Below are 17,909 nucleotides of genomic sequence, written 5' to 3' on the forward strand. Positions count from 1 at the left end.
GCTGGGAGTGGCCTGGTCAGTGATGTAGGGCAAGGATCCTGTTTTTAAATGTTTGTTATGGATCGCCAGCTATATTCTGCTGTCGGTGCAAGGTGGAATTTTCCACAGCTGTGCAGAAGACGCAGCCAAGCGGCATAGATAGGACTGTTTACATTTTACCGTTTGGCCTGGGTGTTTGCGTCCACCACGTGCCCATCAAACGAGCCCCCTTTCAACACATATCAGCTTTCAGGACAATTTGAAAATACAGTGACACAGAGGTCTCACTATGCAGCTGCACAGCACACACCTGCGCATTGTCAAGTGTAAAGAAAGTTCATTTTGATTTATCATTTGCATCCACTGTATGACCTGAAGTAGGTTTTGCATTGACCTGTCATTAAACGTAGCCTACTATAGATCTAAGTAGAACATGTTTACGTCTTTAAAAATAGCGCAGGTCTATTGTGAAATAAATGTAACATGAACATTTGGTCCCCTGGTTGGTTTACAGCACTAATATGAGTTTATCTGAGGTCATCCAGCAGTTTATACAGTGTAAACAGCTTTGGCATTGAAATAATATGGTAAGAGTAATATACACTACCAGTCAAAACTTTGGACACACCCTCTCATTCAAGGTATTTATTTATTTTTCTTTATTTTTACTACTTTCATCAAATATATAATGTAAGATATATGGAATTATGTAGGAAAGAGAAAAGGTAAATAACTATATGTATTTAAATCCTCAAAGTAACCACCCTTTGCTTTGTTTAAAACGTATATATTCCATATATCTTGCTTCATATATTTGATGTCTTCTGTATGTATTTAAAATGTAAAAATAAATAAAAAAAAACACATTGAATTAGGTGGCGTGTCCAAACTTTTGACTGCTAGTGTATGTTACAAAGTGAAAACAAAAAGCGTTTTTTGAACCATCAAGTCATTTTTATTGAAAAAAATTAAGTGCACTACAAATACTGAGGATTCTTCTGACTCACACCAACAGCCATCAGACAAGATGGCACAGAACATGACCACATTATTTTTGCTCACAGCTTTCTGTCAAAAACATTTCATATGATAGTAATTGGCACCTAACCTAAGAAACAAGAAGCCATGACTTGAAGATATTTGAAAGAGGGAGGGTAAAATAAATCGATGTTTTGCAAATTTCAACAAAAAAAATAAAAATTTCTCATAAAACCTTTTTCTGATTACGCTCACATTGAACACAAGATTTACATGATGGATATAAAGGTACAAAATTTAGGCCTAAAAAGCCTATTAAAAATAAACAAACATTGATGCTTTGTGGAATGCCCCAACTCTCTGAAAAATAATCAAAATTATAAAAAACAACATATGAAAAAGGGGGGTTAGTAATAAAATCCACCTCCACCTCTTCCACCTCCATATCCCCCTCCTCGTCCTCTCCAGCCACCACGCCCCCCAGAACCACCGCCACGCCCCCCCCAACCTCCTCTGCCTCCCCTACTCCCCCACCCACCTCCACCATAACCTCCACCATAGCCCCCTCCATAGCCTCCTCTGCCCCAACCACCTCCACCACCCCGACCTCCAAAACCTCCATACCCTCCTCTTCCTCCACCGGGACCTCCACGGGACTTGTTGAATTTGGGCTTAGCGAAGTCTAGAGCCACTGTGTTACCATCTATCTCTGCACCCTCCATGGACTCTTTAGCTGCATTACAGGCTTCCTCTGTTTCAAATTCCACAAAGCCATACCCCTTTGAAACCCCAGTGTCCCGGTCTGATACTATCCTGGCTGAGACAGAGCCTTTAAATGCTTCTTTGAGAGTCTCGTCGGTCGTGTCTTCAGAAAGACCTCTGACAAATAAAGTTTTGAATTGTCCCCCAAATCTGCCTCCCTCCCCTCTCCTGTTCTTGCTCTTCTCCCCGACATAGTCCAGTCTGACTGTTCTTCCCAGGATTTCAGTTCCATTCAGTTCCTCCATCACTTTCTCTGCCACGGCTTCAGACTCAAACACTATGTATGCAATGCCCTTGTTCCTGTCTCCTGGTGGTAACCTCAGATCCACTGCATCTTTGAAGGCCTCCTTCAGCTCCTCAGGTGAGGCGGAGAAGGGCAGGTTTTTAGCAAACAGTGTGCGCGCATTTCTCTCCTTCTTGTCCTCCAGTGTACAGTCTTTACTAGAGGCTTTGTCCAGCTTCAGCTCCTGATCCAACAGCATCTGACCATTGAGCTCTAGTGCCTTCTCCAGGTCCTCCTCTGACGCAAAGTCCACATAACCACACTTTTTAGAGTCCCTTAATCGGACGTCAACAACCTCAAGGTCGTTTTCTCCAAAGAACTGCTTTAGAGATTCTTTTATTTCATCTGCTTCTTTACTCGTGTTCAAGTTTCCCACAAAGAGACAGCGCTCTGGCGCAACACCCTTCGCTTTCTTAGCATCTGGAGAGTCCTCGTCGGACTCAGCCTTTCTCTTAGCGGAGTGGTTGTTGTCTTCTCCATCTCCTTCTCCATCCTCGTCGTATTTCGGAGAGCTCTCTTCTTCAGCGGCCTCTTCGGGGGATGGATCCTCTGGGTCCAGATCATCTGCCGCCCCTTCGTTTATCTCCTCCTCATTGTTCTCGTCTTCTCTCGATTCATCCTCCAGTTCTTCTGCTGGAGGGTTAGCCTTCTGTGTAGCCTGCTTATTAGCTCCTTTGGCTAGCCTCACCATGATGCCGCAGTGTGCTACAAAGAAACACGCGTTACTGGACGAAAGTGGACGAATAAAGTAGGCACACAAACACGCACGAGGCTGAGCTTGCTCCACACAGATAATGGACAGAAAAAATAGATTTACGAATACGGGCCGCGGCTTCTCTGCTAAATTTTGCTACCTTTGCGCGTACTCGTCGTTCAAATTTTCTTCCGGTGTCATGAAATGCGATAGAGAAAGGAAGGTTCATGTGCACATATCTGGCGCCCTCTGGTGTTGAAAAACGGACAAGCAACTAGTAAATGTGTTTTTCCCAGAGTACATATCTTAAGGCACATTTCTACAGACGAAGTTTCACAAATAATTTCAAACGGGACAGACATGGCCAAACATCTGAACACAGAACGTTTGGCGCTTGGAAGTTCAACTAACCACTTCTGATTTTACAAAGGCTATTTCTGATGAATGATGATGAATATCTATAAATGGTATCGGTATTTCAAATTTTAGTCATTAATTTATTTGTTGCTCATGCTCATTCATGCTCAAACTCATTCAAGTTTTATTTATTGCTCATCCCATTTCATTGTGTTGATATCAATTTAAAGCAGGGGTGTCCAAACTATAGTCCAGGGGCCAAACGGGGCCCTCAGGACAATTTTTACTGGCCCTCAAACCTTCAGGTGAACTGGCCCAATTGATCATAATCAGTACTTTTTACGGAAACTTTGAGTAATCCTACCAATATCACCTAAATAACACAACTTTGCATTGTCAAACAGACCAAATGTTTATATTTCAAGCCTTATTTAAAGTATGAAGTCAAAACTATGTTAAATGCACTATCTGAATTATCCACTGTATTGACCACTGTGGCCCTCCATGTCGAATATTTTTCAAGATATGGCCCTCTGTGAAAAAAGTTTGGGTGAGTCAAAAACAAAATAATAATAAATACAACTGTTATGCGCCTTAATATTATTGGCCTGAACACCAGGATCAGGAAGATCAATCTTATAACTCTCCCGAATCTGCACTAAAATCAAAATAAACACTTTATTTGTCACATTAAACAGTAGACAAGTGCAGATTAAGTGCAGCTTTAGTTTAAATATTAGTTTTGATAAATGTTTTTACTATTGAAGTTGCATTTGGTACTCCTGGAACTAAAGGCAATATTTAAGTCATGTTAAAAGAGCCACAACAGCCCGTGAAATGTCTTTCTTACCGAAAAAATGTATTTCTTCATCATACAGTCATTTTGCCTGAAAGATCAAACTGTGGGCGCCAGCCGCGTGTAAACATAGTGTCATTTCCCACAATTCATTTCGAAGCTAATGGCACCTTTGTGGAGAAGTTTAATGTTTTAACAATGGTTTTAAAGTGTCTTTAATTAACAAGAACCGATCGAAGCTACATTATAATACTGTCTTGGATTCAGTCTAAAAAGCAAGTGAGTAAAAGAAACATTGTGACTGCGCTAACAAAGCCGGATAGCATGCTAACGTGAGCTAATTTATTTAGCCACTTAATGCTAACACGGGAGACTCCTGCAGAAATGAAAATGCCGCTACCATCAACTGTGATAAACCCAGTATATCTGATCTAAATAGTTGTTATATTTCAGGATGTCGTATCCGCCTCAGCAGATAAGCATCCAGCCTTTACCACCGGGAGTTCCTCCTACCCAGTTTGGGGCATATGCTCCTCCAATCCCTCCAGGTAACTACGTACACTTACAATAGTTCACTGCAGGGCAAATAAAAGTCGATGTTAAGCGTAGATAGTTAAGTTACCGGTTCTTTTCTGTCACTGTTCAAACGCACATTACTCATTTCCTTACTTATTTAAATTGTAATACACCGTCTTAAGTATTATTTCCTTTATACTACTATGATGTATTATGACCAGGAAATACATTATGTCAGTCACTCAGTAATGCATATTTGCTGGAGAAATAAATGGCCTTGTTATCACTGAAATCATTATACTTATTTTGATCCAGGCATGTTTCCTTATATGCTTTTTTTTTTTTTTTTTTTCCAGGTACCCCCATGATCCCTGTTCACATGGGCATAGTGGCCTCTGCACCACCAGTGAGTTAAAAACTTACTGAATGACAGACACATGCATGTTATTGTGGTATAGCAATATCTGTGGAAGCTCTTCATTATGGAATTAAAATTATGGTTTTAGAATTGTTGTGATGTACTTTTATTTTTATATTCAAACGTGAGCTCTATAATTTTAGATTTTTATAATCATTATTTTAATATAACCTTTAATTTAGTTTTAGTTTATGGGATCTATTATATTGTTGTTTCTAAATCGTATATCAAACAAGGATACATTTTTTATTCAGGTGATTGCTAGTTCTGAGTTGTTGTTTTTATGCGTTGTTACAGGTTTTGATTACGACTCCAGTTACTATTGTCCAGAAGCCAGTTCTAACAAAGCCTGGCTCTGATGCAGCCAAGTCTAATGATGCTGACGATGCTCCTACCACCACTGTGTTTGTGGGAAACATCTCAGACAAAGTTTCAGACCTTTTGGTTAGACAGCTGCTAGCGGTGAGTTTATTTTATCAATAATTCAAAGATTATTGCTTTGTTCAGACGATTATGTATCATCTGCGTGTTGGCAAAGAATATAACTTCCCAGAGTTGATGAATGAAATTAACTAATAGTTGCTTATCAATGTATATGGTGTCCTTTCATCAACTGGGCAGTTACCGAGGATGTGTCATGCCTGATAGTAATAGTTGGTTTGAGGTGTTAATAGTTTTAATAGTTTAGGCTACCTGTAACATGTTGAGATAAGACTATCAAATATCTTATAAATATCTTGATCTATTAATGCAGAAATGCGGCGTTGTTTTAAACTGGAAACGTGTGCAAGGAGCTTCTGGGAAACTACAAGGTAAGTTATTTTGGTTTTACAACACTTTCTTTAAAAGCATAGGTTATTGCTTTAACATTTATTCAAACATATTTGTTTTATCCCAAAACTATTTGTGTGTTATACCACAGGTTTTGGGTTCTGTGAGTACAAAGAACCAGAATCTACCCTCCGTGCGCTCAGACTTCTGCATGAGTTACTTCTTGGAGACAAAAAGCTTTTGGTGAAAGTGGACGCCAAGACAAAGGCCCAGCTGGATGAGTGGAAAGCCAAGAAGAAGGGTGTGAATGGGGTATGTATGCAAGTTAAAAAGTTATTTAAAAAAAACAACCCAAAAACTTACTATACAACATGCATAACATTAGGTCTGAGAAGTTTGTGTGTTTAGAACCAAAGCCAGCAGTATATTGTATTATCTAAAATGTCCTTTAAACTTGCAGGAGGCAGCCAGTGAATCTAAAGATGTGGAAGAAGAGGTTTTGGATGATGACACGTTGCGCCGCGACCAGGAAGTGAAAGTGGCAATTAGTGCTCTGCTACGGGAATATGCAACTGACCACAGTGCTACCTCACAGGACGATGAGAGTCAATCTCGCATTAAGAAACTGAGAGAGAAGAAAGACGAGGTAACGTTTGGTGGCATTTGGATAAAAGAAATGTCAGTATTTGTGAAAATGTGGTGCTAAAATTACTGTGTACTAAATGTGGATGTGTTGCTTGCTCAGGTGGATATCAGTGGCATTGAGATAGAAGATGACAAAAGAGACTTGATTTCTCGAGAGATCAGTAAATTCAGAGATACACACAAGGTATGTCATGTTTATACATTTTATTACGATTTTGCCATAAACCAGCAGACTCCAGTCTGCTAATAAAGGGTTGTTTCTAGCAATGCAGAAATAAAGTTTAGACGTAATTCTTATTCCAAGTCAGGCAAATCAAACATTTATTCAAGAAAATATATATCTTCTGACACAGTGTTAAAACTAATTTGATCTGCAAATGGTACAATTTGGGGTCCAACACAATTAAGCTGGTTTATTGATAAGCACAGATATGTGTATATTTAATTTAAGTAATGTGTTATTATTATTCAAGTCTCATTGATTGACAAAGTACTTCCTTTTCTGGCAAATACCAGGCACAGCATCGAGAACATCTTACATAATTCACTTGGACGGCCATATCAAATCTGGGCTTGTTTTAATCTATTTGGCTAACAGAACTGATGCCAAATTCTGTGCTAGCCAATGCTACATAAGGGTGATAATGTACTTTGTGTAGTAACCCAGTAGTTAGGGTGCAGTTTTGTTTACATTATATGGCTGTAGGACGCGTGTGTTCCCAATTTACTATTGGCGAAATGTTTTGTTTCATGTAGTTCATGACTCTTGGCTTACTTTCCACCTATTACGTCGTTGTATTTGCACAAAATATACCAAGAATTCCAAATGCAATTTATTTCCTCTCATATCACTGTCATGGCTTTCTTACTAGCATATTCTACAACCAAGTAGTGCATTTATATGTATCTATTATAGAGGACAGCGTTACGTTTGTGGTTATACTTGTTTTATGCTTTAGTGTGAACCTAGATTGATTTAAAAATGTGAACAGTACCATGTGACTTTGCCTGGAGCCTGACTTTTATTGGTACAGCTCTTTGTTACATCAGGGCCATAATCTGTGACCGTTGCAGAGCACAGAGGGCAGGTTGACCTGTTACATACATATATAACATTAATTCAATATATGTGCATGTTATAAGCTTAAAGCACTCAATAGAGTAGAGTGGGAAAAGGAAATGGTGCAGGTCACTGATGGGTCGATACATTTTATAAAGTAACATTCAATTAATTGATTTAAGTATAGAAAGTTACATGCAATTGTTTTATTTATAAAATTACTTGTTATTCAGTAAAATTGTATTGTACATAAAGTACATTTGGAAGATTTTTTTTCTTTTTGTGATTTAATTTTCAATATCAATATTCAGTATAAAAATAAATGTGTGTAATCAACTTTAAAGTATCAAATTTTGGGATGTACTCGTTTGCATCCATACAACTGTTGCGTTTTTTTTTGTTTTTTTTTATCTTTAATGTTTACTTATACATGTCCATAAGTCATTCTCCATGAGAAAGTTAATTTCAAAGATTTCCTTTTTATGTGTATTATATTATTATATGGTGTCGTATGTGTGGTGCACTTATGTATGTGTATTCTCAACTTATCCTTGCAGAAACTGGAGGAGGAGAAAGGAAAAAGAGAAAAAGAACGTCAGGATCTTGAAAAGGAAAGAAAAGAGAGAGACAAGAAGCGTGAACACGACAGTGAGCGTCGAGACAGAGACCGAGACAGAGAGAGAGATCGAGACAGAGACAGAGACCGGGAACGGGACCGGGACCGGGATCGGGACCGGGAGAGAGAACGGGACAGAGAGAGGGACAGAGAGCGGGAGCGCGAACGAGAAACCAGAGAACGAGACCGCACCAGAGAGAGAACGAGAGAGAGGGAACGCGAGAAAGAGAGAGACCGAGAGAGAGACAGGAGTCGAGAAGTCAGTGAAGACCGCAAGTCCAGGTCAGTCATGTAAAGTAATATTTTGTCGGGATAGTATTATATCAATTAGATGGCATTTCACACTGCCTTAAGTATCAACATGTTACTTCACTCTATTCCACCAAAAACTCAATCAAACAGTACAGGCATATTATGTTGTTATAATACATTCATTACGAAGACTAGGCTGGAGTACTTTTCCCTGAGCACAGCAACTACATACAACCAACCCAGTATTTATTGGTTTAGGCATTTATGATTTTTGGACCTCTTTATTGTTTTAAAATTTATATAAATTGATTATTTTATTTTTTTCACTATTTAGGGAAAGAACAAGAAAAGATGAAAAAATAGACCCTAATGAGGATATTGAAGATGTCTATGAAAGAAGAAGACTTGAGCGGCGACTTCGAGACAAGGAGGCTGCCTACCAGGAGGTGTGTACATATTTGTGTGTGTTTTAGTGTCCATAAAATAAGATAAGAAAACTTGTATTAGTGTATTGTCACAGAAAAAAAAAAAAAAAAATTCATTGATATGCTTTATTAATGTTATTTTTTCTCATAGCGTCTTAAAAACTGGGAAATTCGTGAGAAAAAGAAGGAACGCGATTATGAAAAAGAAATGGAGCGTGAGAAAGAGAGACGCCGTGAAAGGGTAAAGATTAAATCTTTAATATGATTACATTTGAAAAAGATTAAGATCTATAAGAAGAAGTTGTAGTAGTTTGTTTATTTAGTAAAATTTAATACAACGTATTTTAATATTTTCAGGTGAAAGAGGCAAAGAGACTAAAAGAATTCCTAGAAGATTATGAGGATGGCAGAGATGACCCAAAGTACTTCAGGTGGATATTTTCACTTCTGCAAACCTTTCAACGATATTACATTTCCTGTATTTTAAACGTTTCACTTGTTTGTTTGTTTTTTTCCACTCACAGGGGCAGCGCTCTCCAGAAGAGACTTCGAGACCGGGAGAAGGAGGTAGAGATGGATGAGCGAGACAGAAAGAAGGAGAAAGAGGAGGTGGAGGAGATCAGACAGAGGCTTTTGGCCGAAGGACACCCAGACCCTGAGGCAGAACTGAGGAGGGTAAGTCTAGTAATCTTAAACACTGTATTATTATTTTGGATGTGGGTTTTTTGTACATAAATGTTTCTTGTGTACTATGCTAAGAGGTGTTTCCCTTGTTGACATATATAGTTTTTCCCAGAAAATTTGCAGATATATATATAAAAAAAAAAGGTCCTATACATAGTAAGACTTCAGGGACGGGATATTTTGTTCTAGACGGCATTATATTACTCATATAATGTCTTGGTCATTTTCTAATTGTGACTTACTACTACAACTTACTATTACTTACTAAGATAATGGCGATTATTTGATTGCCGATATATACAAAATGCACCACAAACAATAATACAAATACTGTTTTAATCGCACTGGTTCCACTGTTGCCATTACTACTGCCACTACTACTTCTTCTACTGCTACTTCTACTGCTACTTCTACCAGGACTTCTACTACTATTTTATTTATTCAGATGATACATACCAAAACTGCGTCTTGCATATTCACTACAACATACAACTTTGATCATTTAACTTTTTATCAATATCTCAATGAAGGAATAATCGATCCAGCTGGCAATTTGGAAACTAACTTTATATTTGATTGTTTAGATTGAGGAAGAGCAGTACAAACAGTCCCCACTGAAACTCGACTCAGAGGAAAAACCACACAAAGAGAAGAAAAAGAAGAAATCATCTAAACACTCTCCAGAACCATCGTCACGGAAACACAAGGACCAATCAGAAAAGGAGAAGGAGGTAGACAAACCACAAGATCACAATCACAGCAGAGAAGACTCTCAGGAGACCAAACCCAAACCGCTGTTGCGCCCCATCACCATCGCCCCCTCTGTGTCTTCTGCGGATGGGACGCCAAACTCCACCGGAAATGAGTCCCCAGTCGGTATCATTATTCCTGGGGAGAAGACGGGTGAACTGCAGCCTCTCGATGAAAACAGACCGAAGATCGGACTGAGCCTAAAACTGGGTAAGTTCTAATAACCAGTCACCATATAACTTTAGTGCTTGTGTTTTTGGAGATGTTATTGCTTTGCCTGGAATGTTCCACAATATTGTATAGAAACAGATTATCTGATGAGCAGTTAACACCACCTTTCCAAGTATTTGTTTTGTAATAAAAAAAACACTTGTAATTGATTAAATGCAGGATAGATAAGTTTAATGTCATACTGTGCCATACAAGCAGTGTTGGGAAGTAACTGAACACATGTACCGAGAGTACATATTCAGAATACTAATTTTGACTAACTGTATTCCTTTACAGTTACTTTTTCATTTTGTGGTATTTAGAATACAGTTCTTTTTGTAAATTCAAAGAAATACATGGTGGTACTTAATCACATCATTTAGGCTTCAAACTGCATGCAACTAGTGAGAAAAATAAGAAACACTGATCTTGTGGTGAGTCCAGATGCAATGTTGCCCTCTCCAATTAAAGATAAATACATGCACAATAAACTGTCAAACAAGCATAAAGCTGTTTTTAGGCCTATTTTGTGTTTTTATCCTTTAATTTAAATGCAACTCGATGTAAAAGTATTCAGATTAGAAGTATTCTTCCCATCACTTCATAGAAAATATATCTCTATGGAGACTAAAAGGTGGTGTTACAAAAACATTATGTAGTGCATCTTCAGTAGTCTAGAGTTAAGTTTGATTTCCATTTTCTACTGTGTGAGATCACTGAATGTGACCAATTTAGCTAAATGTTTGATGGCTGTACATAATTCTGCTAATGACATTTGGTTTTTCATCATTGTGAATCCTATGGATAGCTCTCCCTCCCTTACACAACAATAATCAGGCTAACACCTGGCACAAAGACACCAATAGCTTATGATCTTTTGTTGAATTTGTTCATCAAGCAAAAACTAAAATGTAATAATAACTTACTTTATTATCTTAGGTGCCACAAACAGTCCTAGTCAGCTGACAGGAAAACGCAAAAAGCTGGAAGCTGTCGATAGTGTTTTTAATAAATTTGACGATGAGGATACGGAGGAGCAGCCGCGCAAAAGAAAACTGGTTCCCCTCGACTACGAAGAGGACAACAACAAGCGTCCAGACGGGGCGGAAAACTCGGCCTCCAAAAGTAGCATCAACACAGAAGAGAAGCGTAAGCACATAGTCAAACTTATCGAGAAGATTCCCACAGGGAGAGCTGAGCTGTTCTCCTATGCGCTGGACTGGGCCATGGTGGACTCGGTAATTACATTTTTGTTTAAATGAAAAAGATTTTTTTGTTTTTTTGTTTTTAATTATGAATTCGTCTTCTGTTTTGTAGACGTTAATGGATCGCTGTATACGACCGTGGATTAGTAAGAAAATTGCTGAATACATAGGAGAAGAGGAACCCACCCTTGTTGAGTTTCTCTGTTCAAAGGTAAGGTCGATTACATTTTACATTTTTTTTTATTTACTTCATTTAATTTTTCAGTTAATTAATGTTTTTGTTTTTTCTATTTAGCTAAAGGCACACAGCTCTGCAGAGAGCATTCTTGAAGACGTGGCAACGGTAAGTGGTATCATGCAGTATGTCAAACTTCTTTTTAGGGCAGGGCAATTAATCAAATTTGAATGAAGCTCAAGGTTCAGTCATGTCTATTCATCAATTATCAGTCTGTTTAATCAATTGGTCTTCAGCCAAATCTCTGTCTGTAAAAGCATGTGTGAGCATAGTTCAGACTTCAGGAAAGTCATATTTTTATAATAAATGTTTTCTGTATTTACAAATGATTATTCTGTTTTGAATAGATCTTAATTATTTGTTCTCTTATGCCATTCAGGACTAGTCTTACTCCATAGATGCAGCCACTTAATGTAAATTATGAATAAATGTGCTAACCATATCTAACTGTTTCCCTATTTGCAGGTTCTTGACGAAGAAGCTGAGGTGTTCATCATAAAAATGTGGAGGCTGTTAATTTATGAAACTGAAGCGAAGAAGATTGGACTGGCAAAATAACTACTACACTCAGCACTCATTGTCTCGTTTTTTAATCTTTCTTTCTGCAATGTCCTGATTCAACATTCAGCTCACACTTCTGTGGACCTGCTGCAATTTGTTTAGTGGAGAGAGAGACTGAACCAAACATTTGCACAACAGCATGACGGATAATTATATTTTTCATGTTGCGGATGGCGTTGAGTTGGACATATTTTGCCTGTATTTACTAATGTCATTGTGAGGCCCTGCTTCAATGTGACAAATAAAAATGATTCTTTTTACAAATGTGTGTCAAACAGCCAATGACTGAAAAGTTGAAATAAATAATTGGATTTTTATTCAGTGTACTTGTACCACTTAAATTCATTGGAGGATATTTTTGATCAGTTATATGTAATTGTCATTTATTACAAAGACGAATAAAGTCAGATGTACAGTTATGAAAATAAAACGATGTGATCAGTTGTTTTGTAAACACCTTTTAATCTAAAAAAAAAACCCAAAGATTTTATATTTTGTTAAAATTTACCTTACTTGGTTAAAACATAAAGCCATTGATAGAAATATTATTTTTATTCACTGGTCATATTTTTTGAGACAAGTGCCTGCGTCTCCGTTAGATACGTGGCAGGTCGACAGAGCACGTGACCCGGAAGCAGTTTGCTCCCAATCAAACAGACTGCTTTTCGGCTAACTCGGTTTAGCTTTAAAACATTTCTTGAAGTTTTTGCAATTTTGACAGCTCTCTTAGACTAACATTATAGATCATATGTTAATTTTAAGAGGATGATAACGCGACATCTTTCTAATTGGTAACTTGTGAGTTGATAAATTTAGCAAACCTGGTTAGCTTAGCTATAACACCGAGCTCAGCGTTGGTGTTTAGCTAACGTGGATGTCATCAAATTCAACGTAAACTAAACACATACTTAAAGTTAGTTCATACATATCATTAACAATTATTGTATCCACGGGGATGGTTTTAAATTCGTCGTGATCCGCGTCTATGCTCTGTTAGATAGAGCCTAATTTGGATGTTTTGGTTAGCTCGTCTTTTCAGCAGCTAAACAGTAGGAAGAGAAGAGATGGACGACTTTAGCTCCATCAGCCTGTTGTCCCTTGCGATGTTAGTGGGATGTTATGTTGCCGGGACAATACCTTTAGCTGTCAACTTTTCAGAGGTAACTATAGTTTCACTTTATATGTAGATAAAGAATCTGGAGCATTTATCGTTCTGCTGTCACTAGCACGATACAATTCACAATCTGTAATCAAATGAGATTCTATTAACTCTCTGTCTTCATAAAAAGCATCACGCATTTGCAAGGCTTTATGAGTTTATCAATCATATTCATATATATATATATATATATATATATATATATATATATATATATATATATATATATATATATATATATATATATATATATATATATATATGAATCATGTAACGATATAACGCATGTTTTCAACGTTGATCTCTTCAGGAAAAGCTGAAGCTTGTCACAGTGCTGGGTGCAGGGCTGCTGTGTGGGACTGCATTGGCTGTTATTATTCCTGAAGGAGTCCATGCACTTTATGAAGAAATACTAGAAGGTAGTATTTTTGTATGTATGTAGGTGCATATATATTAAGTTGTATACATCAAACATATTGGGGTATTGGTTTTCAAACAAGTAGTCAAAAAGCCTGGGGAGATTTGTTAAAGTTCTGTTAAATTTGACACAAACTTTTGCATACATCTGTTACATGGTTCAAAAATTAAATAAATAAATGAGAATAATGCATAATGGAAATCAGTTTAGGTTCAGACTTCCATTTTGCGTACAATTTGACTAGTTAAAAGTACATTGGATTATTGATTATTGACAAGGGCCAAAGTTCATTAGCCACTACTGTACAAATATATGTACGCAACTCTAGGGCAAATATTTAGAAGGAAGTTGCATCCTTATTTCTAGATTCTTCACTTTTACATTTAGTTGATTTCAGTCTTCTTTGCACACACAGGGCACCACAGTCATCCTCAGTCCGGAGTGGTGGAGGTCTCAGAGGCGAAGGCTGAGGCAGTGGAAGCTCTTGCAGCTGGAGGGACACACGAGCACAGCCATGAACAGCTCCATGCCTGCATTGGAGTTTCCCTGGTCCTCGGCTTTGTCTTTATGCTGCTTGTCGACCAGATTGGCAGTGCCCACATGCACAGCGCTGATGGTAAGAAGTTATGGAAATGGTTTAAACGGGAAACAGAAGAGGCAGCAATAGTTGGAAGGGTTAAGCTTGTGGTGTGATTTTGATGTAAATTTTCATTACATTTTTAGATCCAGAGGCCGGTAGAGCTGCTTCCTCCAAAATTACCACAACATTGGGGCTTGTGGTCCATGCTGCAGGTAAGGTCATGATATGTGTAAATAATAAATGAATTGCCTTTGCTATCATTTCACAGATTAATTTCAATATTCATTTTGCAGCTGATGGAGTGGCTTTGGGAGCTGCAGCCTCCACTTCTCAAACCAGTGTTCAACTCATTGTATTTGTAGCAATAATGCTTCATAAGGTAATAATCCATTCATATTTTAGTAATCTTAGTTATAATCATTGGTTAAATACAACTAATGTGTATTTCTTAGGCACCGGCAGCTTTTGGCCTTGTGTCATTTCTGATGCATGCCGGTCTTGAGAGAAATCGCATTCGCAAACACCTCTTGGTTTTTGCATTGGCTGCACCTGTACTTGCCATGCTCACCTTTGTTGGCCTCAGCCAGGTAAATAGAACAAATGACCCAAATGTGTATTGTGTTGTTGTTTACAATGTCAACATTATGCATACTACATGTTCTTGTGAATCATTTGGTGTGTGTGTCTGTGTATCTGTGTTTGTGTCTATATGTAATGTATGTAATCCCACTCCCAACATAAACATCAGATCCACTGACTCACAGGTTGGTGGTGCATTTTGTTGTGCCCTTGGGCAAGGCACTTAACCCACCTTGCCCCAAATGTCTGCGTACACTAGTGTGTGAATGTGTGTGTGTAAATGAGTGAGTGGTTCCTTGATGTAAGGCGCTTCGAGTGCCTTAAACGGAGAAAAGCTCTATATAAAATGTGATAATTTGCCATACCATAGCAATTCAACAACATGTATGTTGTAATTGGAGAAGGACATATTAAATGTTATGTCCGTATTCTCTCTACAGAGCAGCAAAGAAGCCCTATCAGATGTGAATGCCACTGGAGTCGCCATGTTGTTTTCCGCTGGCACCTTTCTGTATGTAGCTACGGTCCATGTCCTGCCTGAGGTGGGGGGCGGGGGACACTCTCACTCCCCAAATGGAGCCAACGGAGGCAAAGGACTGAGCAAAGTGGAGGTGGGAGCTCTGGTTCTTGGCTGCCTCATTCCTCTGGTGCTGTCGATTGGCCACCAGCATTAAGAACCTATTTATAGACCAAAAGATGGAATAAGCAAAACAGACTTGCCAATCAGATGAAGCTCTATTACTGGATGGACCTGTGGAATTCCATTTAATGAGTCTTGGAAACTTAATTGCTGTGACAATAAGGACAGTGATTTTACTGCTGATAAAGACTAAATTATGTGTCTATAAATGCAATGGAAAGTATTTTAACAAGTGAAAATTGGACTCTTTCTTGAGCTAGATGTAGGTTCATGACCGTGTCTTGATGTTTTTTTTTTGTTCAATGTCAAAAAACATCCTTGATTTAAATACAGCTAGATTTTTCTAGACTCTCAATGTATGTTCATGAAGCTGTAACAATATTGAAGTGCCATATTAGCTGCTTACAATGTAGAAACAAAATTAGACCTTGTAGACTTTTTCAAAGGTAGAAAAATGCTACTCTCCAATGGATTGCCACATACAACTATTGAAGATTTTTTGACAATTCCACCAGCTTCAACTTTTGAGATTTCTTTTCATTTTGGTGATGGGTTCTTTGCTCCTTAAGAAACAAAAATACCATACTACATGTACAGAAATGACTTGATTGTATAGAAATGGAGGCCTAGTGAGTGAATGACTTACCTGCCTTTTAAAGGGGCATTACCTCCCCATAGGGACCATTGACTCAGGAGAACTGTGTTATAAGTCTAAAGATGTACTTCTCAATCAAACCTGAGCAATAATGGGGAAATGGTTGATTTGTTATTGTGGTTGGGTGACATATCAGGATCTTAAGACTTGTGAACAGAACTCTAGTCATGAACAATGGACAAACTACTTACCATTATATCAGGAAACATGGATATTATTGATGTTGCTCTTATATTGGGTATGTAAATCTTTGTCTATACTGTACAGAAAACCTCTTTCTTCCAAATGGAACTCTGATGTGAGATGGACTGCATTCTAGGTTGATTTTTTTTTTTTTTTTTTTAATATATATTTTTTTGCAACTTGTCCAGTTGATTTTTGCACACAGGAAATGTTACAAGTGATTCTTTTTATCTGTACATTACAACTAGTTTTAACTCCATCTGTCACTCTTCACTACAAATATACTGTTTTTAGATGGACAGCTTGAAAAAAACAAGGGTTAAAGGGATTTTAATGGCAGCCCCATTGTGTGCTACTACTATAACCATTTATGCATATGAAAATGGAGTGTTTTCTACAGCCAAAAATATCTGCATTTAATTAACGATTTATTTCCTGTAGTAAAATTGTTATAATTTTGTACTGGCCTTGTTGATTTGTATTAGAATTCAATTTATGTGCCAAACCAGTTAAAACAAAATAGTCTGAAATAGTAAAGAAATAGTGGTTTAAGCTTGAATTCAGTGTTTTGGCACACACTTGGGCTGACACTTATTGGATAGCGGTTCACATTCTGTCATTGTATACAGTTTATTTATTGTCATTCCTGAAAGCTTCTGCCTTATTTCCAGACTTTGATTGTTAATATGACTCGTAAACCATTGTGTTTTATGATGGCTAAATTAAACATTTTCTAACTGGTGCAACAAGGTCTAATGTAATGGTTCAGTTGAAAATGTTTGGCTAAGGATAGTCTAGGTTAGTTGTTTGTACAAGCACATTGTTCAGAATTCAGTTACTTTTCTAAAATCTAAGGAATACATAGTACTTGATCACACAACTTTAGGTTCAAACTAGAGAAAAAAATGAGAAAAATGCAAAACACTGCTCTTGTGGTGTGTGCATGTGTGATTTTTCCTTTTCCAATTTGTGATAGGAAACGCATAACAAGCAGTGTAACAAAGATAAAACAGTTTTTAATATGTTGCAGTTTTACCCTATAATTTAAATGTGACTCGATGTAAAAGTATTTAGAAAACAGTACTCTGATTGGACCATGTATCGGAATACGTTACAAAATACATTTTAATTCAAGAGTTCAGTATTCTGTAACTAAAGATATTTTCAAAGTATTCTTCCCATCACTGGTTACAACACAGTTTACTGTTTAGCTTATTTTTCATTATATGATTCAATACAATATGCAAACCTTCTACTAGTTCATGTATAATCAATTTATAGGAATTACTCTTGATTATTATTAAATACCTATACTATATATCAGTATATGGTTATTGAAAAAGTTGCCAACAATTTGAAAAGGGTCATTCACTTTTGCCCCAACTATAACCTATAACTCTTATGCAACCATAGTGTGCATTGACAGTATTATGTAGCTTCAATGAACAATAGATTACTTCTTCCCTCCAGCTAAATAACTTGACCTATAACATCAAAT

General features: G+C 37.4%; 3 protein-coding genes across 3 annotated transcripts; 2 read left to right on the forward strand and 1 right to left on the reverse strand.

The window, feature by feature from the left end:
• Positions 1 to 911: 911 nt before the first annotated feature.
• LOC117390732 (nucleolin-like) lies at positions 912 to 2,908 on the reverse strand. Its single transcript, XM_055230954.1, has one exon. It carries the CDS (start codon positions 2,691 to 2,693, stop codon positions 1,365 to 1,367), a length of 1,329 nt encoding a protein of 442 aa, XP_055086929.1. The 5' UTR covers positions 2,694 to 2,908; the 3' UTR covers positions 912 to 1,364.
• A 1,051-nt stretch (positions 2,909 to 3,959) lies between these two features.
• rbm25a (RNA binding motif protein 25a) lies at positions 3,960 to 12,464 on the forward strand. The gene is made up of 18 exons (XM_033988036.2): positions 3,960 to 4,128; positions 4,303 to 4,397; positions 4,722 to 4,771; positions 5,081 to 5,245; positions 5,538 to 5,595; positions 5,706 to 5,866; positions 6,015 to 6,200; positions 6,300 to 6,383; positions 7,817 to 8,157; positions 8,462 to 8,573; positions 8,704 to 8,793; positions 8,910 to 8,983; positions 9,077 to 9,227; positions 9,821 to 10,196; positions 11,136 to 11,434; positions 11,514 to 11,612; positions 11,697 to 11,744; positions 12,102 to 12,464. Exons 2-18 carry the CDS (start codon positions 4,304 to 4,306, stop codon positions 12,192 to 12,194), a joined length of 2,481 nt encoding a protein of 826 aa, XP_033843927.1. The 5' UTR covers positions 3,960 to 4,128; position 4,303; the 3' UTR covers positions 12,195 to 12,464.
• A 336-nt stretch (positions 12,465 to 12,800) lies between these two features.
• On the forward strand, positions 12,801 to 15,812 carry slc39a9 (solute carrier family 39 member 9). The gene is made up of 7 exons (XM_033988543.2): positions 12,801 to 13,357; positions 13,667 to 13,775; positions 14,190 to 14,390; positions 14,498 to 14,566; positions 14,648 to 14,733; positions 14,807 to 14,941; positions 15,374 to 15,812. Exons 1-7 carry the CDS (start codon positions 13,262 to 13,264, stop codon positions 15,605 to 15,607), a joined length of 930 nt encoding a protein of 309 aa, XP_033844434.1. The 5' UTR covers positions 12,801 to 13,261; the 3' UTR covers positions 15,608 to 15,812.
• Positions 15,813 to 17,909: the final 2,097 nt, after the last annotated feature.

Source organism: Periophthalmus magnuspinnatus, chromosome 22, assembly GCF_009829125.3.
Source record: "Periophthalmus magnuspinnatus isolate fPerMag1 chromosome 22, fPerMag1.2.pri, whole genome shotgun sequence".
Classification (NCBI taxonomy): Eukaryota; Metazoa; Chordata; class Actinopteri; order Gobiiformes; family Gobiidae; genus Periophthalmus; species Periophthalmus magnuspinnatus.